We start from the raw sequence: 25,531 nt of genomic DNA on the forward strand, positions 1-25,531 counted from the left end.
CCTCCAGGATGTTTGAGACCAAACAAAATCACGCTTTCTCTATTGCTAATCTAAATTACTCTACACAGCACCGTGTTTGTTCTTTTTTCCTTGAGCGTAATGGAGCTGTCATGGAAGGGCGAGGTTAAGAAACAGCAGTGTGGTATATTAACAGATAAGATCTCGCACTTGGACATATATTAATCTTGCCTATAGAGTTCACAGAATGTTGACAGACATACTTATTGGGTTGCTATGTGCATGTTTCTTATCTAGAAGGAAGAGGAAGACCACCTTGGTGCATGCCTTTGCTAATATGGCCGAGTATGCCCAAAACCAGGCCGTCAGCAAGAGCTGCTTTTAGAAGGCTAACCTTGTTATATATCTGTAATTCAAACCAATGGAAGGTTTGATGGCAGATAAGAACCATTCACTCATCTAGTCTTCCCCTTTTATAGCGCTTGTCAACCCTATCAATAACCTTCTGCTTCTGAGTGAAGGTGCACGGACATGCAGGTATGGCTACGCATGCTTATAAGGGCTAAAGGTTTGTACGGTGTTTGCTGCCCTAGGGCATGTCATATGGGTAAAATGCGACTGAGTGTATTCTTATGATGGGAAGTCCATCATAACCAACCTCAGAAAACCCTTTTTATCTTTAAGGACTTGAGTGCTGTGGGCGAGGAGCTTGTTCTTGCTGTGTCTTCCGTAGATATTACTATCTAAAAGCTATTCATATTTGTGCCTCTATTTCTTTTACTAACGTAAGAAGAATGGCGACACGCACTCGGGAAGATCAAGTGGTTTAACGTTGCATCCAATCCAGACTGGGTCCAAACATATACACATAATAAACAGACCATAAGTCTCTGCGCTGACGGGAAGCACTTTCTCTAGCGACATCTCTTATTTTAATCTAAGGCAGCAGCGAGAGGGAATCCATCTGGCAATCTGCACAATAAACCTCTCAAGCCCCCTGAATGTGTTCTGTTTGTTTAAAATGACCGGGGAAGGGGCTTTTTTTTGGTTTCCTTTAACAAACTGCATGTCTTCGTCAGCTTTTACTTTTATATATTTTTTTTAATACGCTAGTTCAGATATCGGTAGTCTTGTTGTGTAATATTAAGTGTTTTGGTTGAGTTCATGACCGTTTTGAGTGTCTGAGAGTGAAAATCACATTGGCGTTGCTTTGGCGCACAAATTGTTAAAGCTGCTTTTCTTGTTTTCGTTCTATTTGAGATAGGTACAAGTCCTCTTTGTACAGCTGTTTCCATTATAAAGTAATTACTAACAAAATGAGACGTTTCCTTTTCTCCAACATAGGATCCCATTCCCAATGCTTTCAAATAACTTGCTGCCAAAGATATATCCCTCTAGCTTACGAGATCTTCCCGCTATGTATTGGAATGATTTCGTAGAATGCGCTGCTCGATAATAAACAAATCAGGAAAGTAACTGATATCATGGAGACTGTACCTGAAAAGCTTTTCAGTGACCTGTGAATTACACGCTGTGCAATTGCATTATGTCCATATATTAACTCCATGTGCCTTATCGTACAGCAGCACAGGACATATTTGTGCTATAAAGGAAAATAATCTATAGAATTGTAAGTTATTGCCGGGAAAAACCCAGAATCCACTGGGCAAGGAAAGATTGTGAGCCAAGCCTTATATATTTTCCACTCTCACAAGAATCTTTTTAAGATATTAAGTCTTCCCATCTTTCTTGATGTAAGAACTTGGACCTTAATCAGTCCTTGGTCTTGTCTTAGATTCAACAAGCCACAGGTCACCAGAGCGAGCGTAAATTCTGTCCTAGGGTTTTGAGGAGCTCCAGCACCTCACCAGCTCTGTTGAAACCAGTGGAGTAACAAAGACCCCCTACATTGGGAACTTCAGCCCTGCCAAACGCTTCCCCACCGGGCCACGTACCCAACGGGCTGCGCTTGCTTAGTCCCTGAACACCGATTGAGTCTAAACACAGGGATATGGCGTCATTTCCCAGTGATCACACACAACCAGCGTGTGAGGGACGAGAGGGAGCGTCCTGAGCCATGGTAGAGGCTTAAAAAACAAGTATGTCAATGCGTGTATGTATCTTACTGTGTGTTAGTGTGTGTCACGGTGTGTTAGTGTGTGTATGTATCTTACTGTGTGTTAGTGTGTGTATGTATCTTACTGTGTGTTAGTGTGTGTCACGGTGTGTTAGTGTGTGTATGTATCTTACTGTGTGTTAGTGTGTGTATGTATCTTACTGTGTGTTAGTGTGTGTCACGGTGTGTTAGTGTGTGTATGTATCTTACTGTGTGTTAGTGTGTGTTAGTATCTTACTGTTCCATTTACCACTCTCGGTAAAGTTAAACATCCTTACATTACATCTAATCCTCTGACCCTGTAATTTTAGATAGACCTCTTGTTCTAACATTCTTCCTCCCTTGAAATTTCCCTCCTGTACTGTTAAATCCCTTTATGTATCGAAATGTTAATATCCCATCCCTGCTCTCATCTTCTCCAAAGCATACATATTGAGATTCCTTGGTCTATCCTGATCCTTTGTATCTGTTTGGTATCCCTCCTCTGCACACTCTCCAGAAGGTCGTTATCCTCCTGGAAATGTCCCTTTTACCTTATTTGTATCCTTTTTTTAAAGGGTAAAAGCGGGTAAAAGCGTGTCACTTGGTGTTCTGGTACTCCTCGAGAAAGCCTCTTCCCTGAAATAGATGGGAAATAAGTGAAAATGTGGCTTGGCAGTTTGAGTGCATTTTTAATGTGATGTAATGTTTATTCTCCACACCAGGCAGCAAATCCATGTATCGTTGTAGGAAAGTATTTCTGTGGCTGTCCGAGGCATTTAGTGCCAGTTTTAGGTCTCCCGTGAAGTGTTCGGGTCTCTCATGGAGTATCCTTGGTGAACATGCAGAATATGTTAAGTCGGACACAAGCTGCTTTATTATTAAATTATCTTATGTTTTGCCTTACGTTGGGCTTTTATGGAGCTTGTCCCTACATTTTGGATACTAACTCTTTGGAGATGTCTGCCCTTCAGCAATTTGTCTCTAAATAGACTGATGTTTTGGAAAATCCGTTAAATGAAAACGTGCCGTTGTGTAGACAAGCGATAATGATGGCCATGCGTGCCCTGGAAACTCCTGCGATCAATAAAAAGTGTTTTGGTTTTGTGTGCGATTGCCGGTTAAGTCCCGGGTACTTCACTTCCTTACTAAGATGGAATTGGCATTTGTGGTGATTGCTGATTACAAATTGATGGTCAAAGCCTCGGCGAGGAAATCAGTCTGCTGGAAACAACAAAAAGGGGCTAGGAGTGAGGCAATCGAATCGGATTAATGCGTACCACATGTACTCTCTATCGCTGGACCTGTATAGTGTGCTCTTTATACTGGAAGTTGATAAAGAGGCCAGGCCCGCAGGGAAGGAGTAATGCAGCCATGGAGACTTCATCCAAACCAAATGCTCCGGAATAGTGAAACGCGTTCCCTTACCACACACAGAATTTCTTTGGGTCGTCTAGACACGTGAAACCAATGAACCATTTTTTTACGGATTTATAATGCTAGTCACGTGTTTGTTTTTTTTTTTAATTATTTTTTATTTTTGGCAAATCTAATATTAAGGACCTGGAAATGGCGGCTCTCTCCATCAGGAGGCTCAACCCATCTGCTGTGATTCCCTGATAAGAGCCTGTTAACCCTTTCATTGTATTTGATCCAGCCAGCTTGTTAGGCTTTGGAGATTACCCTAAGTGAAAAAAAAACAAAAAACCACTAAAGTCCTGCAAAACCATGTCTATTTTATACAGACATAGGAGCCCCATCCCAGCATAACGAAATCTGCTGTTCGGATGTGTATATTAAATCGTGTGACAGCATAAGTTCATGTAAAACAACGGAACAGATAGTGCCTTCTGATTTATTCACCTCAAGTCATGCAGCTAACTATCTAACCCAGAGATCTGACCATTCAGCAACTGTATGCCACCAGGGTTTGCGATGGCTTTGGGCTCTTTAAGTTGACCTGTGACCCACAGTTTGTAGTGTCGGCAAATATCTCTCAAATATTCCAACAACTCGCCTCTTATTGTCTAGAAAGGGATTGTTAGGGAGTATGTGCAAGACGTATACATAACTATACTGCCTGCTTTTGTCCGAGGCAAGAGAAGGAAGTCTACTAATAATGAGGAGTGTGTAATACTCTTAGGTGTTTAACATGGAGAGGGCTGAATGTTATGGGAGGAGTAGTCATACATGTGCACAGATTACACATATATATATATATATAATTTTTTTTTTAGTTAATTTGATTGTGCTGCTTATAGATAGATATATGTGGGAATGCCGGGCCTAGAAGCTCTCGTTCGCCCTTAATATTGGGTTACTCGTATAGTGCGTGGGAGTCTTAATTGTGCATCAAGCGTCGCCCTGAGAACTCTGATGTTCTTGCAGAATTTCATATCGTTTTGGTATTTAACCATGTGTTTTCCACCCCTTGTATGTCCTCAACTACCGCCTGAGATTTATTTATTTATTTTTTGTGAACGTTCTTCTTTTTAAGGATTTCTTTGTGTTATAAGTGGGTTTGTTGCCATCGGAGGCATTTCCTGTGTGTTTTAGTCTAATTGCCAGATGTATGCCCTTGACCTGTCAAATGTTTTGAAATGATTACCTTTTCATGCATATGGCATGTGTGGTCATCCAATTCACCATTGGTGCTCTGCAGCGAGTAGACATTCTATGGATACCATACGTAGGTTCCGGTGCCGGCACGTGACCCATCCCTGGAGCTAGGCGTCTGTAGGTCACCACCGCTGTGTAACTTCTTTCTATCTCCTTTATAGAGCAGGGCTGGCTATTCTAATCTGCTGAAAGGGCTCAGTATGGATTTCTGTCGGTTGGGTGGGTTACAGCAAAACAATATGAATTACGAGGGTGTAAGTATGTGACCTTTCATACCTTACGTGTGACACGTGACAAATGTCCATGTTAGAGAGGGTGAGCAAAGTGTTTTATTAGCAGAAAATGTCTTCCCTGCCTCCGTTACCCATCTCGGTTTCTTATAGCAGTGGAATAGGTTTCTGTGCTTTAGACGGTCTTTGTGGAACGCAGCAGCTGCCATCCGAAAACCGTCATGTTTTGCAAGCCGCTCGCATTAATGATGTAACATCTAATCCCTTCTAAGTGTGTGAGGCCCGGCGTATTGCGGGGGTCGTATGCTGCATGTGATGTATGATGGATCATGCCTTTGATATTCCCTAATCTGTCACAAATTTTTATTACAGTATAAGATATGAAACGTTTGTGTACAAATGTTTTCATTTTTGGAGTAGGCACAGTAGACGCAGTGTTTGGAAAATGTCTAAATAAGGGAGAAATGAAACGCGTCTTTCCAAGGATTTTACCGTCTCGGTTTCAGACATTTCTGGGTTCCTGCGCTCGCGTCGTGCGCGTTTTTATTCAGCTTGCAGTAAATTACCCATTTTCAACACCACTATATAACCGACTACAAAAGTGAGAAAAATATATCCCCAGAAATACGTCTTTCGCTGCCTGCTGGAGTTCATGTGTACGGCGAATCACTGTGATTAGTAATTATAACTAGGGCTGCAACTAACGATTATTTTCATAATCGATAAATCGGGTAAAAAAAAAAACTATGCAAATTTTTTGTTTAAAATAAAAACGTATATACCTTTTACCCTTGATATGCCACCATGCCCCCTGATATGCATTTTACCCTTGATGTGCCACCATGCCCCTTGATATGCCTTTTACACCGAGATGCCACTGTGCCCCCTGATACGCCTTATAGCCCCTTTTATGCCACTGTCCCCCCTGATACGCCTTATAGCGCCTTCATGCCACTGTGCCCCCGATACGCCTTATAGCCCCTTTTATGCCACTGTCCCCCCTGATACGCCTTATAGCCCCTTTATGCCATTGTCCCCCCTGATATGCCTTATAGCAGGGCTTGACAAATCCCAGGTCGCCATGGTGACTCAGAATTTTGTCCTGGCGCCTAGGTGTTTGTCAACCTCTTACATCCACAAAAAAATGTCTGGGCAGACAGCACAGCCACTCAGAGCCCGCCCCCGAGCCTGAGATCACTCCCACGGAGTAGGTTTTTTATATTTATATTAAATATAGACAAAAAAAATACACAATACAATATAAACATATATAAATATATGGACAATATAAACAATAAATCAAATATTACAGACATCAAAAAAAAACACAAATTAAAGAATGCACATAATTAATAGATCCCACAAAAATTATACCTGCCCCACCAAGGGTTAATATATCAACAGAAGAAACACAGGGCAAATGAGCATAAACATAAAGATGACTTACCCAGTGCTGCTTACTTGTCCTGTTTTTCTTCTGTTGATATATTAACCCCTGGTGGGGCAGGTGGCAGTACACAGTGCACATTGCGCACTAAAATCCAAATCCCCTGCAGCGCGGCACGGGACCTGGATCCTCTCCGGCTGCCGGTAGGGGTCTGTGCGCTTCTTCCCTCCGCTTCCGTTGGGGCTTCCATGATGGAAGCCGCACCAGAAGGTCACGTGACGCCGGGTTCAGTAATAAAAGTCCCGGCGGAAGTGGAGGGGAGAAGGAGAAGCGGAGGATGTCTGCGCGTTTTGCACAGACCCTCACCGGGTGGCAGAGGGGATCCAGGTCTCCTGCAGCTTTGCGGGGGGTCTGGATTCTAGAGTTATAATCCGATCTCATTTGCTCTGAAAAACATTTTATAAATCGATTCAACTAATCGATTATGAAAATCGTTGACGATTTTCCTAATCTATTATCGATTTTATCGATTCGTTGTTGCAGCCCTAATTATAACTATGTGAATGTTTAGGACGTTCTAGAAGTTCTGTTTCTATGTGTGTTGCACTCAATGATCAAACTGCAGCTACGAAGTAAAATCAACAAATGAATACAACGAGGCAACAAACAAAAGTGTCCCAACTGAGTGTCCCAACCAACGTTAGGATAGATCTAAAGCCCCTACTACACATCAGACGAGGGCAAAGACCATGCGAGGTTTGAGATTATACGAGGCCAGGAACATGGGCAGACTGGTCTGCAAAAAAATGTTTCTATAATAACCGCGTTGATTACATGGATAAACAGGACGAGTGTCACCATCACAGCTTTTCGCATTAACTAAGTTCAGTGTTCAATAACTTTATTTCCCTTCTCCTCATCTACTCTCACAAAGGCTGCCTTAAGGGTAAGTGCATTGGAGCAGGGCCTTCCCCATCTAATGCTACAACCCAGTGCTGGGGTATGAAGTAGCCAAGGCGGCCTATGTGGTAGGGCCAGGTACCGTATAGGAGGGCAGATTACACTTCTATACGATGTCCAGGCCGGCTGGGACCTCTGCCGACTGCACCCCAGCAGACTTAATTGCTGCGATCAGCAATGCTATAGAGCCCTGTAAGCTGATCACGGTGTTCTGCTGCAGCGGGGGTCAAAGTGAAACAAGGGAGAAATCACACCTTTTACAAAAAAAAAGAGAAAAATCAAGAGAGAGCCCTGGTCCCCTGAAAGGATCTCAAGTCAGTAAATAGAATAAAAAGTCCACGAGCTTTAAAGGATATTCTACAATCTATACTTTTATTCAGTGGGCTGGCATCTCTCTGAATTCCATAATGTATGTCAGATAATATTATAGCTGCTTAATATGTTTTCATAACATTCTCTGTGTCATTGTGTGTTGGTGATGAGGCGCTCTGCGCATGGAGCAGATTCGCAGTTACTAATCTGGCTTTATGACTCTAGATTGTAAGCTTGCGAGCGCGGCTATCCGCCTAATGTATTCTCGTCCTGAATATATGTTGTGTGTGTGTGTGTGTGTGTGTATATATACACACATACATACACACATAGAAGCCTTGTCACTGAGAATTGCCCGGCGCTTGGACCTTCGCTGTATACCCCACCCAGCGTGACATTAGAATCTGATTTAATGTCTGTGCCGGGGTTATTGGTGATCATGAATGGAGTATTCGGGAGCCACACGTTTCAGGAAGCTGACCGTAAACAGCGTGGCATTTAAAGGTTTACTTTCTCATTTGGGGTTTATGGCCCTACATCTTGAAGTAGTCTTGAAGGCTTCAAGAAGCTGACAGATTAATCTCGTAAGTGACTATATGCAATATCCTTTTATGAGGTGACAAGTCGTATGAACCAGCGCCGGCCGGCATATTTGTTAGTTTTGCTCCCTCGCAGTGCAGTAAATGTGAGCTGATAAAGGTTTGCGGGCGAACGGCAGTAATATTAAACATGTGCTTAATGGGCGCCGGGCACACTGCCAGGTAAGCCTTTGAAAGCGAGGTATTCGTCTGAAAACACCTTTCTTCCTTTGTAGCTTTGTGCAGACGAGTCTCCGCAGGCCATAACCTCTGCCGGTTACTGCCCGGCCCGATTCCTTTATTGCAGCAGAGGAGCAGGATTGTCTTTGAAGAAATGAGGCATGGTAGTCTCCTTTAACACCTTCAATGCCAGAGGGCTTCGCTTCCATCAACAGTTCATAAACCCCACAGCTGAGTAATAGGTCTGCTTACCAAGAAGTAAAAAAAAAAAAAAAATGCCAGCCAGCTGATCAGCGCTACGGGGGCCATAGAAGTCCTGCAAGCTGGGATAATAAAAGAAAAGAAGACTTCTTATTATTTTGTAATTGTTCTACAAGTGGTGGTAGCTTTGATAGTAAAGCCAGCGATGGTTATTGATACTTAAGTTGATTGTGAACTCGCTTCTTGTTCCCATATGTTTCTAATTTTCCCAAAGTCCTGCTTAATACAAAACAAAAAAAAAATGTATGCAGGCCGCATTTTAGTTCACACTTTATAAGAAGTCCTATTGGGCTCTGCCACTTGCCGCAGGGTTTGCTTATAGTGCTCGTGGCAGATGGCTGCTCTACGGCATGATTTTCCAAATCTAACCATTCTGGTTACGTTACATTTATTCTGTAGCGATGTTACAATCGGGTACAGTGAAAATAAACGAGAATGTAAATATCTTTAACGGGTGTTCAGGCCCGGACTGGCCATTGGGCACACCGGGCATTTGCCGGATTGACTTAGGGCCGGATTGACTTAGGGGCTGATGGAGCTGCAGCTCCAGGCCCCTACCTTAAAATAGGCCCAGTCAGTCCGGTCCTCTACGGACACATTAACGCAGGGCATAACGGGGCACCTTCCCCTTAAGCCCGCCGCAACTGCGACCGGGTCCGCCACTCTGAGGGGCCGGGAAGCCCCCACCAGGGCCGGCCTTACGGATGTGCAGCCGCACAGGGTTTAAATTAAAACATCGGAGTTTTTTTTTTTACTTTATTTAACATCTTCCATGTTAAATAAAGTTGTTTTTTTTTTTTTACTTTATTTAACATGGAGGATGTTAAAGTAAAAAAAACACAAAAACCTTGATGTTTTAATTTAAGCCCTGTGCGGCCGCAGACCCCTAAGGCCGGCCCTGGTGGGGGCTTCCCGGCCCCTTAGAGTGGCGGACCCGGTCGCAGTTGCGGCGGGCTTAAGGGGCCCTGTGTTAATGCGGCCGTAGAGGCCGCATAGGTCCAGTCAGTCCGGTCCTGACTGAGCCTCTTTTAATGTAGGGGCCTGGAGCTGCAGCTCCATCAGTCGCAGTTGCTGCTTGCTCCGGCAAAAAGGTAAGTAGGGTGAGGGGGGGGGTGCAGTGAGAGGCGGTACATTATGAAAAGGCAGAACATAGTGAGAAGGGGCAGATAAGATGGGGAGAGGGGGTAGTGTGAATGCGTATGAGAATGAATGAATAAATGTGTGGATGAATTGTGTGAATGCTCATGACAATTAATGAATTCATGTGGATGAATTGCTTGAATGATTTGTGAGACTGCATTAATGAATGTGTTAATGATTTGTGCGAATGAGTGAATGAGATGGTACATGAAGGGTGGGCTTTAACAATAAATAAACAAATAAATAAATAAAAATGGGCTGCACAGGCTTAAATGCCCGGGCCTATTTTTTGTCCCAGTCCAGGCCTGCGGGTGTTGAACATTGTGTCATTGAGTCCCTGCTCTCGCCAGATTGGGGGGGGGGGGTAGGAGAGGGCGATACCAACAACTGGCTTGGTCTTGCAGGTGGGAATGGTCCGTGGTTTCCTTGGCAGGCTGGTGTGAGGGTATTAGGAGGGAAGGGTAATAACGCGACCTGCTTATTTGGGACTCGCTCTCCAAGCAGATGCTGGAAAAAAGCTTTTAAAATAAAGATGAGGCGAGAATCTTGTAAGACTCTGTTGCCTCTCATACTTGAATTCCACAGAGATTATTTTTCTGTTATCAAAATAGCAGAAATGAGAGGTATTTTGTAGAGTTCCCTGTTTAAAAGCCTCCAGTTTTTTAATAAGAAGGTCAGGGTGGTAAACCCGTCGGTGCGTAGACCTTGTAGACTTGAACTGCCGCAAAACGTAAACATATAGAAGTGCCTCCGAAAGCTAAGCAAAGCGTTAACCTATCTTTGAAAACCTCAGTGGATGATTTAATGACGCGGATAGATGCCTGGAGATTCTGTGAGGGGACATGCAGGGGGTCTTCGTTCTCCACCCCCAGCCCTTGGGGTGCCTAATGAACAAAGCTACCTGCTCGCTCAGGGGGATTATGTGGTTTCCTTAATTGCTCCAATTAGCTCAACGATCTTTATGAGCACCAGCCCCCCCCCCCCCCAGCTTAGACTGAATTAAGCTCTCATTTAGGGCTGCAACTAACGATTATTTTAATAATCGATTAGTTGGTCGATTATTTTTTCGATTAATCGATTAATCGGATAAAAAAAACAATATGCAAATTTTTCGTTTATTTAAAATAATTTAATGAACTGGATGTTGAAAAACACCTTAAAATTTACATTAACATTCTTATTTTGTTATGATGTTATAAAAAACAATATTTTCAAAGTACAAGAACCCAAACACAATATTTATGAAACAAAATAACCCCAAACATTCTGAAAAGAGGTGGACTATTACTGTTCAAGAAACTTTGCCCCAGCCCTGGCACTTTGCACCCAGCACTTTGCACCCAGCCCTGGCACTTTGCACCCAGAACTCAGTACTTTGCACCCAGAACTCAGTACTTTGCACCAAGCCCTGGCACTTTGCACCCAGCCCTGGCACTTTGCACCCAGCCCTGGCACTTTGCACCCAGCCCTGGCACTTTGCACCCAGCCCTGGCACTTTGCACCCAGCACTTTGCACTGTGCCCCTGCACCCAGTCTCCAACTCTGCCCTGCACCCAGCCCTGCCCCCACATTCTGCCCTGCCCCCACACTCACACCCTGCACCCACACTCACACCCTGCACTCACACCCTGCCCTGCACCCAGTCTCCCACTCTGCCCTGCACCCACACTCACACCCTGCATCCCCACCCCCACTTTGCCCTGCACCCAGTCTCCTGCCCTGCCCCCACACTCACAACCTGCCCTGCACCCATACTCACACCCTGCCCTGCACCCATACTCACACCCTGCCCTGCATCCCCTGAAACCCCACCCCCACCCCCGCGAATCGCTCTGTGCGAATGGAGCCACTCGCACAGAGCGATTCGCACAGACATGAAGAATACTTACCTCCGGAACGCGTCACGTAACTAAAAGAAGGCGGAGACTGCAGAAGCGGGGAACGCTCGCGGAGGTAAGTAAACAACGAATCGATCACTCGATTAATCGATAACGGAAATCGTCGACAACGATTTCTGTTATCGATTATTATCGATTTTATCGATTCGTTGTTTCAGCCCTACTCTCATTGTTTAATGTGCACTGCGATTGGGAAGAGATTAACTCATGTGGATGATTGTAGACGTGTAGAGTTAAAATCATTATTGCAGCGGGGTGTAGAAGGTTGAGGAGAGGAGCGGAATCCAGAACCTCGTAGTGGAATTGCCATACCTCTCGAGTGTCGGGACTCAAATAGTAACCATGGAGTGTGCGATAGAAGAAAATGTGCTTTGTGTGAGGGAGTTAGAAGGCCTCATGTATTTAACTTACACAATTATATGTTACTCAAGGCCTAGCCAAGCCCCCAAAGCTAGTTTTTTTTTTTTTTTGAATACCCATTAGGAGTGAAAAGAATATTAAAGAGACACTCTAGCCATCATATGTACTTTCGTGTAATCTTATGCAAATGCGTGGGGGGATTCTACACAAACTGTCATCCTCCGGTGCTGTCTCAGCACATGTGTGGAGGGTTCTGTTCAGACCCCCGCGTACATGCACCGAAAGCATTCTCATTGACCTCAGTAGTAGCACTTACCTACCCCTTATGCCTACTTCAAGAAGCTGCAGCTTCTACCTCGGGGTAAGAGCTTTTTATCGTGTTGTTTTTGGGGGGGGGGGTGTTTTTTTTTTTTTTTTGAAGACTTTCTCCTTTTAGTAGGACTGTCGGGGCCAGTAAACTGTCCTTTTTAACCTTTTAGTTACTCGTGGACCTAGATGTCACAAACTCTGGTACCAGCAGCTCTCTGGCTGGTTGACTCCTAGGCTATGCGCAGACTCGCGTTGCATGTACTTTGGAATTTATTAGGGTCGTTTTGTTTCTGCAGGGTGGATAACTTGCATGATATTTTGCAAGGGTAAACATTCTCTTATTTAAATCCATTTTTGTATTATGGAATTCTGTTTTCCATCAATCCCTTATATAATCTTATTGTTTTGTTTTTTTCAACCCGATGTCTCCTGAAAATATCTTTTGGCACCTTTTGGCATCTAAACGGTTACTTATAAGTGTCTTGCACGGTCTGCAGTCAATGCTTTTTGTAAAGTTTGCTTCTTTCTTTCCGTTCCATGTTAAATTTGATCTTCTCCTTTCTCCCCCAGGTCTGGATGCAGAGCTGTATTATGTAAGGAATGATGTCATTAATCATTACGCGCTGTCCTTTAACCTGCTGGTTCCCGGCGAGACCAGCAGCCTGCATTTCAGTTGGCACGCAAAATCAAAGGTAAGCCATAGACTTCTCCTCCCTGTCCTTATTTACGTTTCTGCCTTATTTTCTCATGGTCTGTAATTCATTTAAAACCATTCTAGATGAAGTCACACTTTAAACGTCTATATATTGTCTTGTATAAAGACCAGTAGTGGTCGGTTGATGGTACATGCGTGCCCTTTTGGGAAAATAGGGCCAATAAAAACTTTTACTCTTCGGTATGGCGGTATCTTTTCTGCCCGTTATGTCCATGCGTTTGTGTCCTGATAATATACCCTTAGTGAGTATATTATGAGGGAAGAACAGTAACAATGTTTCCTTATAAGACTGTGAGAACAGTTATGTATGCAAAGTAAATTCATCAAATGGGTGAAAAGCTTCTTTACCCGCGTAGACAATAAACTTAATCTATAAATAAATCCCATATAGGCGAAACGCATAAAACGAGGACTCGAATGGTCATAAGAGAGGATTAATAAAGTTTTTTTTGTTTTAAATGCTCGCTTGGATATACTTGCGTTCTTTCCTTTCCGCAGTGTGCTGCAGATCTCTGCTCACATTCTTTTTGTTCTTAAGTTAAATGTATCGATAGCTTTCCAGCCACCATGCTCTTTTACTCACTCTTCCTATCGCCAACCCGCTCTCCTTTGCAGGTGGAATACAAACTGGGATTTCAGGTGGACAAGCCTTTGGCCATGGAGATTCCCCAGACAAACATCTCCATGCAGGGAGTCGTCCCGAATTCCTTATCAGGTCAGCAAATTCTTCTCTGCTTCATCACGTCAATGTTAAAGCACGATCTACCGCATGAGACATTAAACTGCCGGCTCCTTGCTGCTACGGAGCTAGAGGAAATCTTTCATGCTTAATGGACGTGCTTTTGGCGGTAACTCCTGACGTACCTAGCAGGATACAAAATAAACACCATTTACTATCTTCCTTTGTGGACGGTATTTTTGTGCTGGATGCGGGGTGTCGTCATAGGAGGGATTCCATGATCACCAAAGCATTGTGATGTTTGACCACGTCTCACACTACAACATAAAATGGGCAATCCCTGTGAAAATTGGTAAAAATCCCCTATTAACTAGTTGAGCTTTAGGGTTATACTGTGGTCAGTAGTAGCATATTGTGTCTCAATATAAACAGGTCTAGGGGCAACAGTGAGCATCCTATGTGAGATTTCCCGGATCAGCAGGCCCTGTTGGCAACTGAATGTGTTATGAGACTCTTGTCTCATCTACAGACACCAAAAAGTGGATATAGAGACAAAAGGTGATCATTGTTGACCCTATTTGCATGCGCCTACCCAGAATCCCTTGTGGCAGCACCATGAGATTTCTGAGGGAAAAAACAAGCCTTCTGGCTTGTCTGGTGTCTGAAGATGAGTGATTAATAATACTTCTACTACCCCCTTAATTCTGATTATTAAATGTATATGAAGGCTGAATACATGTAAAATTCCTCCATTTTTTTCGTAAATCGCCAGCCTGACAAGCGGGAGAGCAGCGCCCTAGTTTGGGCCTCGTTGTGACCGATCAGGTTATATGCAGCTATTAATCAGAAAACCGGGTTTAACCCTCATCTTTAGGAAATCACATCTGCCATAATGTCTTCATCCGTCTAGGCGGCTTCGGGCTGTCTGCTAGCTCATAAGAAGCCAGGTTCCCTCTTAGCAGGGGCTGTGAAGTTCCATTAACATCTTTGTCTCTGTTTTGTTGGCAGTGTTTAGAGTGGACCTTCTCTGCTCCGGGAGGATGGATTCCGAGGTCGTGTTAGTCATGCAGCTCAACATAACAATCAGCTCTGCCAAAAACATCACAGTCCTGAATTTCAAACGGAGGAAAATGTGTTACAGGAGTAAGTGTGTTCGCGCAGGAGCTTCTCGACATATTAACACTAGCTTGGGTGACGTTTCCATTTACACTGCAAACCGATGGAACGTGGCGCTTGGTATGAAGCGGCTTGGAAGCGTCGGACCGTAGCAGTTTGTAATCCTACTCAGATTGCCGGTCATTAATACCCAAGTGCCTTTTCCATTTTACTCAAATGTGCATTTTTTTTTTTCTTCCATTCTGCTAATCTGCCTCTAGTCCAAGTTGTTTTATAAGCACAAAATGATGAATTAAGGAAGGCATCTTGGCAATAAAATTACATACAAATCTACCCTGTATCGTATATGCATTCAGACATACACTGCATTTTATGTGCTTCTATTGCAAAACAAAGGTTATCATATTTTGTTAGTAAAATGGGTTTGCTCTCTCGTAAACTGGGTTTATACTCCAGGCGTGGAAAGCACGAAGGGTACTGCTGCCCCCTGCATTCAGACAGAGTAAAAAGCCCAAATGTTCCTATCGCTAATGCTTACCATGCCTGTACTCGCCCTCCCCACACTTATTTCCATCCTTCCCTAGGACGCCGTTCTTTGTATGCCTAACTGCTTACATTTCTTCTGAAAGCAGGGGGCAGCGGTGTGTGTATATGTATGTATAGTTTTATATAGCGCCATCCTATTCTGTAGCGCTGTACAATGGGTAGACAGGACATAACAAGTGGTAAACAACAAGTGAGGATGGCCCTGCTCAAACAAGCTTACAGCTAGAATATGTATATGTGTGTGTGTATCACAAATTATTATTAAAAATGTGTGTATATGTATGTAATCACACACACACACACACACACACAACCCACTAAAAAGTTTAGAGCTGTTTTCATGGAAAACAAGGACATTTCTATCTGTAACATAATCGCAAAAGGGTTTTCTAATGATCAGTTAGCCTTTTAAACTTAAAATTGGATCAGCGAAGACCATGTGCCGTGGGAACACAGTGATGGGAGTGAGGGGAGTCATAAAGGGTCTCTCTATAAAGAGATTCCATTAAAAGGCAGCCATTTGTAGCTACAATAGGCATTTGGAGCATTAACCCTGTCTGCGCTGTATTTCTGGCCCATTGCAGGTTATATAATGGACAGAATTTGCTTTTGATTCAAAAACAAGGACATTTCTAAATGACTCAAACTCTTGAACGGTAGCATGCGCATGTATACATTCATACAGGGTATACCAGTGGTAATAAAGACTCACCGAGCAACCCCCCCATTCCATACTGGTTTACTGGTGTAACCATACATTTTTTGAATCATATATTTGGTAGCATTTTGGCAAATCTTTCGATCTTTGTACTGAGAAATAATGAAAACAAACAAAAAAAAAAAAAGTACTTTAACGTATCCGTGTTCGCCAGTATCCTCAGTGATTCCGACATGGAGAAATATCCTATTTACCCAGCTTTGCACATACTGTATGTTTGTAACAACTGCTTTAGTTATTGCGCAGAATGAGCAGATTCTAACCAAGCGCTCTTTCCACAGAGATCGAGCAAGAAGCGAGGGATCCTATATCTTTCGACCGAAACAACACTAGGATTCATTGTAAGTTCCGAAGATACTTTACTTAAATTTACCATTTACGGTGACGCTGGTTGGTCTGTACTTGGGATTTAGTGTAAGAGTTACTGCTTTGTGCATAGTCTCCATTTTTGGTCAGGGGCATAACCAAGCATGCGTATAAAGCAAGGAGGTCTTCGGCACACGGATGTTTCCTCGTCAAGGTGTCATCATTTACCCTTTCTTATACATTATCAATGTTGAAATGGGGGATCCAAATTCTTGCCTGGATCTTTCCATTGGTTTCCAATTGCGTTGGCACAGTACATAGTTTTGTGTAGGCTACGTTCACTTAATTTGGGTTTGGGGCAAAACAATACGAGGGATGTATCTGTTGAAAGAGCGCAGTACAGAGTCCATGATCGTGCTAGTCTAGCGAGGATTTAATTTATTTTAATTTATTTTTACATTTTGGGTTAGATTGTTCATTCAAACCCTTTCCATGATTTCTTAAAATTTCACCCCCCCTCCTAAAAATGCAGCCCTTAACACAGTAATTTAGAATGTAGGCAGCCAGTTGTAGTTTTCCAAATCGGGCCGCATATATCTACGGCTATTTGAATTGTACAGGAAATGAGTGTTTTGGCATGGAAATGGAAACATGACTTAGACACCCTGATGAAAATCTTACAAAGTCCAGATTACTTTTTTCCTTTCTTCCAGCTTTGTCTTGCTATCTTTGCGTTGCTTATGCTGCTTAATGAGGTGTAACGCTGTTCAGCCGACAGTGACCGGCTACAGTATTCCGAAGGGTTGTGCATCTTGTAACAGCTGCTTTCTTTGTTGACTTTATCCCCGCAGTCGATCCTGTAAATGTCGCCCCCACGACCTCCACCCGCGTGTTCTACATCAGTGTCGGGGTGTGCTGTGCTGTGATTTTCCTGGTGGCCATCATACTGGCGGTGTTGCACCTCCACAGCATGAAACGCGTGGATCTAGATGAGAGGCAAGTACAATAGTGCTTTAATAATTCAGATGCCATGTAAGAACTTTGAGGCGGTCCATAGGTAACCTTAAGTAAAGAGGATCTGTGCTTGGCACGGATGCAGGGACATGATGTTTAATGGTCTCATGGGAGGTACGCAGCTCTACGGAGTGTGTTATACCAGTTATTCCCTAGCAATTGTTATACAGATTATTCCCTTCGGAATGTTTACAGAGGAACAATACTTCTGAGGGATATTGACTGCATTGAAAAACCAGAATAATTTCTCTTTTGGATAAAGATAGCCTAAGATGCATGTGAAATTCTATAGTATTGATTATCTTTTTTTTTTTTTTTTCCAGCTTGAGCGATAGCAGTAGCTCTCAAGGTCTCTCCCAGCCATCTACTCAGACAACACAGTACCTGCGAGCAGACACCCCCAACAATGCTACTCCAGTGACCAGTAAGAGTTCATTTAGCAATGTACTTCCGCTATGCCGCGTGTACATGGCCAGAATATACATGCCTGGTCCCGTGTAAGAAGACCTGTATTTAGAAATGCAGTAAAAGTGCCTCCTATAGCATTATATTCAGATGTCGCTTACCGTATTTTGTGTATGACTTCTGTGAATAAATGCTGGTTAACTGCAAATTGAATATAAGTTTTTTTATTTTTTTTATTTAATACTTCTCAAATAGAACTCCTATTATTGAGTGACTGCATCTGCTATATTAGTGGTCATTATCCACTAGCTGTATCAATAAAAACCTGTGCAGTTGGCAATACTTTGTGATTTATATATTTATAAAACAATAAATAATATTATACACCATTTGGCACCAGTAGGTGGCAGCCGGGTTAGAAATATCTGCCGCTGTTCAGTAAGAGTTTCTCATCATTGACCAGTTCAGGCGTTCTGGTTCTGAAATGACTGTTCATGAGACATCGCTCTGTCTTTTTGAGAGACTCCACTATGGATGGTCTTGTCTTTTTATCTTAAATAAGACTTACGGACAGACTAGTGATGAGCCTCATGCTCTGGCAAGATTTTGCAATCCCAATCCTTCCCACACGCAGTTTGATCACATGAATGAATGCCTTGAATCTGCTTGGCCTTTAAGGCATTTATTGATATCCAGTATATCTGTTAGGGGAATTACTGAAGCTATTTTATGGTAGGAGTCAGGAGTATTGCTGTATTAATGGTCCAAAATTAGTACAGTTGCAGTACAGACAAACCACTTTTAATTTCTAGCTGAAACACTCGTTCTTGTATAATGCATATATATATATATATATATATATATATATATATATATATATATATATTGCTTGTGCTGTTCTTCAGCTTGCAGGGGTTTATTGAATCCACCATAAGTTTTATAGTTGGTCTCACCAACTTCATTTATTAAATCTCAGCCCATTTGTACTTCAGGATGAACATACTTTCTTGAATTTATTATAAAGGCTGGGGTTGGCCCTCCATAATGTGTGGTTACGTCCATGAGGTTAAAGCTTGCATCTCATTTTACCTGCAACTTGTAGTATACGGAACAGACCCTATTACCTGGCTGAACATGGCAAGCACATATCTAAAGTATGTTCACTTCTGCATACACTTAACAAGTGTTACAAATTCTGGGAGCTATGGGGCCATAGTTCCACTTGGCACATTCTGGAATTCTATTCTGAATATACAATTTCCCTCACTCCTATATGTCACAAGCCTGTTTCAACCAATCCATGTGCAATGCTCTTAAAAATTCAAAATAGTACTACTGATATTACCCATTCATTTCTAGATGCCAAAATACTTGATGTCTAACCGAGCTGGATTAGTAGTAAAAGTGCTAGCGATTGAACTTTACAATAATGCTTCCACTTTACTACCCAAAGAGAGCATCACTGTGTTTCTACAAACATTATATGCTTTAGTTTTGTTTCATCAGACAGCGGTACGCCATGAAAATGCATTAGCTTTCTATGTTTCACATTGAGCCATCAGGCCAGGTGGGGGCAGACTTATACAGAATAAACGCTTCTCTTTCAATGATCTTTCATTCATGTACTTTATCTGTCTGCGTCACAGTTATGCGGTTTTAGAGCGAGATTGTTATTCATACAGCTTTTGTAATTGTATAGATTAGACGGTTTATAAACCATATTCCAGACCAGGATTTTAGCACACGCAAAGAGAATTGTGACGTTTTCTTTCGCAACATGGTTAGGAGCTGAGAGATAAGACCCATGGCAGTGTTGAGCTGTAGTGGTATTTTACTTCCAACAGAAGCCCATGCGTCCCATATTTTTTTGGCAGTCCTATCTTTTACCCTTCAAAATAATAAGAAGATAGACGCAACAAAAATGGCATTGGTACTTTGTGTGGGAGAGAAGGAATGTTTGGGGATAGTCCTTTGGTAAGCGTATTTGCCATGTTGAATTCTGGCACAGCTGGTCATGACTTGGCATCTAAACCCCGCTTTCCCTAAATCTCCATGCCCCCCCCCAATGAGTTCTTTGAAACAACTTCTGGAGTTGAGGAATATTCCACCAACTTTCCATCCAGAGTTTAGCTGCATTTAAGTCGCATTGGAAATGCTTTTTATAAAATATTGTCATTTAGGGTAGATTGAGAAGTAGACTTTCTAGACACAACATAGCGTTATGGGCTTGCTGGTTAACTTTTTTTGTTTTGTTAAATACAACCTGGGTATTCATATTGCTTTTGTTTGGCTCCGTTGGCTCCTCAGGTTATCCAACGCTAAGAATCGAGAAAAACGACCTGAAAAGCGTCACTCTTCTGGAGGCTAAAGCCAAGGTGAAAGACATAGCCATTTCCCGGGAGAGGGTGACCCTCAAAGACGTCCTTCATGAAGGTACGTAAATGTTCCTCGGAAATACAGAAAATGTCCAGTTCTGGAAATCTCCCAAAACATACACAATAATGCTTTTAGGTGGATGGGTTATATGTTAACAAATTATCCATTGCTAGGTACTCCATGCCACTGTTGACCATGTCTTGTGTCTCCTTTTAAGTTGACTTTCTACATAGTCCATGGAGGATTTTGTTTCTCTACAAACATAAAACCCCTGATAATAAGCCTCAGTAGATAGGATTGAACATTAAACCGAACTCCTTTCCTTCGAATCAGAAGCTGATAGTCGTCCGGTGGAATAAATCTTCCTTTTATGGAAACAAAATATCGGCTCTAAAGAGCTGCGTTTCTATGCTAACAAAATAGTGTCTGAGAAAAGCTAAAGGATCTGAATAAATTATATCGCTTCCTTACAGAGAAATACACAGGATTGTTACATTGTTAGTATTAGCCATATTCGAAGAAAGGCATTTTTATAGACTGTTTTGACAGAACGTTTCCTAAACCAGCAACAACAAATGTGAGCCATTCCTTAACCCCTTAATGACAATTGCCGGTCCGGGCACGTCACGGAAATTCAAGTCGATAACGACAAATGACGTCCCAGGACCGGCACGTCTTTAAACGGGTGCAGAAAGCGATCTATTTTCGCTTTCTGTACCAAAACGCCGTTGGTGTAATGCCTCGACCTCGAGGCATTCAGCAACGCCATTATCGGCACAAAGGGGCCATCTCTGGCCCCTCCCCGGGGCGTCAACATCCGCCATACTTTGTATGGCGGCGGACGCCTGTTTTAAAAGCGTTTAGGAGGCGATCAACGATAAATTTTTCACCATATTTTATACTTTTTTTAATAGTAAATAATATGATACAATCAAAACAATGTCATCTAAAGAAAGCCCTTCTTGTCCTGAAAAAAACAATATCTAATGTGTGTGGGTTCAGTAAACGGGAAAGAAGAAAATTACAGCTAAACACGAGCAGCGCAGAAATGTTAAAACGGCCATTGTCACGAAGGGTACAAAAAGTAAAATCAGCCTTTGTCACGAAGGGGTTAAACTGGGCTCCTGAAATTCACCCAGTGTCTTAACGCTTCTGCAACCAGCATGCAGTTGACGTTGTTGTAAATCTTTCTACATGTAACCAAAAGGATTTGATTGATATAATAATAATAATAGACCTGGGGTTTGACAATGCTTGGGTATTCTGTATCTAGGAAGGCGTTTGAAGTCTCTATTTCACAGGTAGGAATTTGGCAGGCACTTCTGTCAAATGTCCTAAACTTTCCCATTCAAAGAGAAACAAACTGTTCTTTTAAACATAGCGTTTAACTATGTTCACAACAGACACTCAGATTGTGACGCTGACTTCAAGTGAGGTGTAAGGGTTAGTGAGTCACAGGTAACGACAATTTTGCCAGGTTGCTTGGCGGACTATGCAAGAAGCGCCTGGCTTGATTACCTGTTACTTAAAGTGTCCCCATAAGTAGTGAGGGTTTTGTGATTTTTATTTTCTTTTGTAACAAACTGAGTTGGCCTCAGATAACTTTGACGCTGCCTCGTGAGCCTGCCTGATGCAGTCATTGTCACACGAGGAAACCTTTGGGGTTGGCCCTTCAGAATTCATGGTGAAACTGGTGAGATGAAATATCGCGGGTCACCTAAATTAGCGACTTATTAAGTGAAACTGATGTAAATTAAAGTGGAATCTGCTTCCAGCAGATACAATCGAGGTTAATATAGGCATGGAGTTTAAACATTCATATGGTGTAAATAAACCTGTCCGGACTTTAAGACAAGGACCAAATAAGGTTTGATCTGCCGTCAAATTCCCTGTTTGTAGATCGCAGCTTGACAAATTCCAGGAGCCAGGTAGCCTTAGTGTTCATATGTAATGGCTATAACCCTTATATTTGGACTTTAGCAAAGCGCGGAACCAATGAGATGTGATGTTCGCTTGTTGATTTTCTTTTTCCGGCTGTTCGTTTATTAGATCTCCTGCCTTTTTGGTAGGACCCAGTCCAAACTTGTACAAACTCTGCATACGCATAATTCCAAGTTAATTCACAAGCGCCCTAAAGGTGATTACGTAAGCATGCAGCGTTTTAAAGTAAACTAGTGCGGTAATTTATTGCTGTCGTGGTCCTCTTGTCAGCGCAGGATGTCGGTTGTATGCGAGGGATTGCTGGAGGAAAGAAATGTTACTGAACATTCACACAGCCTCACCTGCCCAGCCAAAGCTGCTAACGTGTCGCGCCAGGAGGTAGTGGGGTGACATCCCTTCTCTGTTTTCGGGTTTATTCTGTCCACCAGCTTGTCTCTGAGACAACTGTATATGCTACAACCTTTAGTGGCCTTCAGTTTGCAGTTTGATCGTCACCCTGCTGTGGATTATTGTTTATATGTGCTCTGATGGTAGGCTGAATAGCAACCTTTGTCTTTGCTTATTAGTTACAATGAGCCCAAAGTGTGAGTCTTCACACAAGAATAGCCAAAAAATAAGAGCATTCCCCCTTAAGATCGTATGCGTCTATGTATATGTTATATATATATATATATATATATATATATATACACACGCAAGAAATCTGTGCACACCCTGCAAATACTTTCTGGCCGCATATTGCTACTTACCTTAACGTTTGTAAATCTCCTCTAATTCTAACATGGCTGTATTGCTTGCCATAGAGCTGAATCCATGGGTCTGCACTGCCTTCCAACCCAACGTTCCTCCAACCCCAAATTATTTGGACAGTGGCAAAGCAGACACTTTATTTTAGTAATTCTAAATGGGACTGGTGTATGTTAGTAGCGCCACCATAAATTGTTACCAACATTTAATTTCATTTCCTTTTTAGGCACGTTTGGGCGAATATTCCACGGAATCCTGGTTGATGAGAAGGACCCCAGTAAAGAAAAGCCAGTGTTTGTAAAGACTGTGAAAGGTACGTGTGCCCAAGACCCGCTGCCATATGCATCAATGTTTGTGTTGTTGTAAAACGTATGCCCACCTGTTCTGTGACATCCATAAGATCAGATATGAAATGTTTTCTTTGAAGTTGTGGGTGGAGGTGAGGGGTATAATTAACAGCCACTCAATCTAGACAGTAGTTGCTCCCTTATACAGCTTGACAGAAACTGTGACTCAGTCCTGGGATAAAGTTTGGGTGATACAGAAAATCAGAAAGAGGAAACCTAAAGTCATCCCCTGAAAAATATGTATAATAATTTGCTTGGAATTATGTCTGCGGAACTTCTTGGCAGGTATGTGTCTGCAGTGTTGGAGACGGAAACAGCCCGCTTTGTCTGGGTTACGCGATGCCACTTTGATGCTGTGCAGTTTACAGAGAGAGAGATTAATATTAGAGTAAACACAAAAATGGTTGTATAAAGCCATGTCCAATAAAAATGATCTCTTTAATCCATGTCATTTCAAGTCGAGCGTTTCTTCCTTGCTGATTCAGTAACTGTTATTCATGTAAAGTGCGTCAAAGTACGAGAGAGAGCAGACCAGCAGTTTACATGGATGACTGGAACAAAGTTCTAGATTCTCAGCACGCACCGCAGAGGCAAATTAAATATTTCTTCTCGATGCCGCGTATTTAGCATTCAAGACACAAGAGATTGGTTTTTATTTCCTTGAGCGCGTCGGTTGATTGCACTTTGTTTGCTGCCATGTTGCGTTTGCGTTGTATACCTCACCTAGTAAGATGCTGATTATCGTTGGTTGCTTCAAGTACTGGTTGTAAGAGTGGAATTAGGATTATGGGGTAACATCAAGGCAAGTGATTGACTCCGTACTAAGTGCTGGTCTTTCCATCTTCTGCCACAGGTGGCAGGTTTCAAACAAAATATATTCAAAGCATAGTAACAAAAGTCTATGCAGACAGGGACCTGAATTATCCTATTTTAATAATGACAGGTTAATTTTAAATACCAACACTACACAGAACACGCTACGCAAGTGTTTTTGAGAAGGCCGCTGTAATTATGTCGGCAAAAAAAATAACCTCCTTTTACTGGTGGATTAGAGAGATTTTTTCAATGGCAGTTGCTATCATCTATACAATGCTACACTGATGTGTGGTTTGTGTATACACAAGAAAGTTACCTCATTAAGTGGGGACGTGGCATTTTCCCCATTAATAGTTTCCCCAGTAATTGAGTTTTCTACACATTGTCATTTTCAGTATTGGTAGTAAATGAGACTGAGGTTGCATGCCCTCACATACAACTCGCAAAAAAAAACCCAATGGACCTCATGCCGTGTCCCCCCAATCATGGTCTTGTATACTCTGATTTTGTATTTTTTATTTTTGGGCTTTGTATGGCTTTCCTTATCCGTCTAGTAATTTTCTTTTCAACTGCAAGTTAGACAGTTAAGGAGACATTGGATTTCCGATGATCTACTGTTATCTGGACCTTACCCTTTTAGAACCCCCTTTTTTTTTTTTTTTTTTTGTATTGAGAGTAACACCATGTATGAGCAGGATAACCTGGTCACCTATTTTGATCTCTGTGCTAGAAAGCTAATTTGTTACACAGATTTCCTAATAAAATGTGCAAATAGCTGTTTGTTCTTCAAGGTTGTTGGTTTCATGCTTTGCACCATACGGTGTCGTGTCTAATGGGACATAGCACCGAATTAATATAGCTGGCTGCAGGCTTTATGCATACTCAACAGCGTGAACTATATTCTTCACCTCAGGCGATACTTTTATTACCATCTCAGAGCAAAACATTGGCCCGAATTGACTGAATTGTTTTGCGGACAGTCAGTCAATGAAGGAACTAGTGATGCTGATAGAGGATAATGCTCCTCCGTTGGGTCATTCGTCAGGTTGGTAAACCTTCTATGGACGGTAGTATTTGGGAGAAGAATATTGTGTTTCTGTGCGCTGGGTATGACACTTGTTTAGTGTCGTATGTATTATAGAGGATGTAGAGCCAAGTTGCTAGAGATTAAGGTTTTTCCTGACTGGAACCTGCCAGGATCACATCACCTACAGTTCCCTGTAATAAAAGTGCCTTCAAGCACCAGGGCAGAGCTTCAGGTTGAGTTTTCAGTCTGAAAACATTCTGATAAGATGGCTTTGCATTAATTCATGAAGCATTTGTCTGACCACGTGTTGGGTTTGTTTTGCCTCACTCATTGAAAAGTCACCTGTCTGCTTTTTTTGTGTTTTTGGTAGCTCTGGAATAATGTTTTACAAAACCTGAAGCTGTAAATGAGGCTTGGTTAGAAAAGTTTAATACGATGGGCTTGTCTTTTTAACCAAATTAACTAGTTTTTGTATAAGTTTAGTTTTGACC

The 25,531-nt window shown here is 42.3% G+C and overlaps 1 protein-coding gene across 1 annotated transcript in view; it reads left to right on the top strand.

Moving 5' to 3' along the window:
* LOC149288170 (inactive tyrosine-protein kinase RYK-like) overlaps window positions 1-25,531 on the top strand; it is a 57,607-nt gene that overhangs the window by 10,607 nt on the left and 21,469 nt on the right. Inside the window, exons 2-9 of the mRNA XM_089491953.1 lie at window positions 12,858-12,979; window positions 13,618-13,717; window positions 14,690-14,824; window positions 16,343-16,402; window positions 17,219-17,363; window positions 17,705-17,805; window positions 20,094-20,219; window positions 23,077-23,163. Coding sequence (XP_089348079.1) covers window positions 12,858-12,979; window positions 13,618-13,717; window positions 14,690-14,824; window positions 16,343-16,402; window positions 17,219-17,363; window positions 17,705-17,805; window positions 20,094-20,219; window positions 23,077-23,163 — 876 coding nt within the window. The remainder of the gene's footprint in view (window positions 1-12,857; window positions 12,980-13,617; window positions 13,718-14,689; window positions 14,825-16,342; window positions 16,403-17,218; window positions 17,364-17,704; window positions 17,806-20,093; window positions 20,220-23,076; window positions 23,164-25,531) is intronic.

This window comes from Sceloporus occidentalis, unplaced genomic scaffold (assembly GCF_023333645.1).
Source record: "Sceloporus occidentalis isolate IW3139 unplaced genomic scaffold, rSceOcc1.0.p SCAF_53, whole genome shotgun sequence".
NCBI lineage: Eukaryota > Metazoa > Chordata > Lepidosauria > Squamata > Phrynosomatidae > Sceloporus > Sceloporus occidentalis.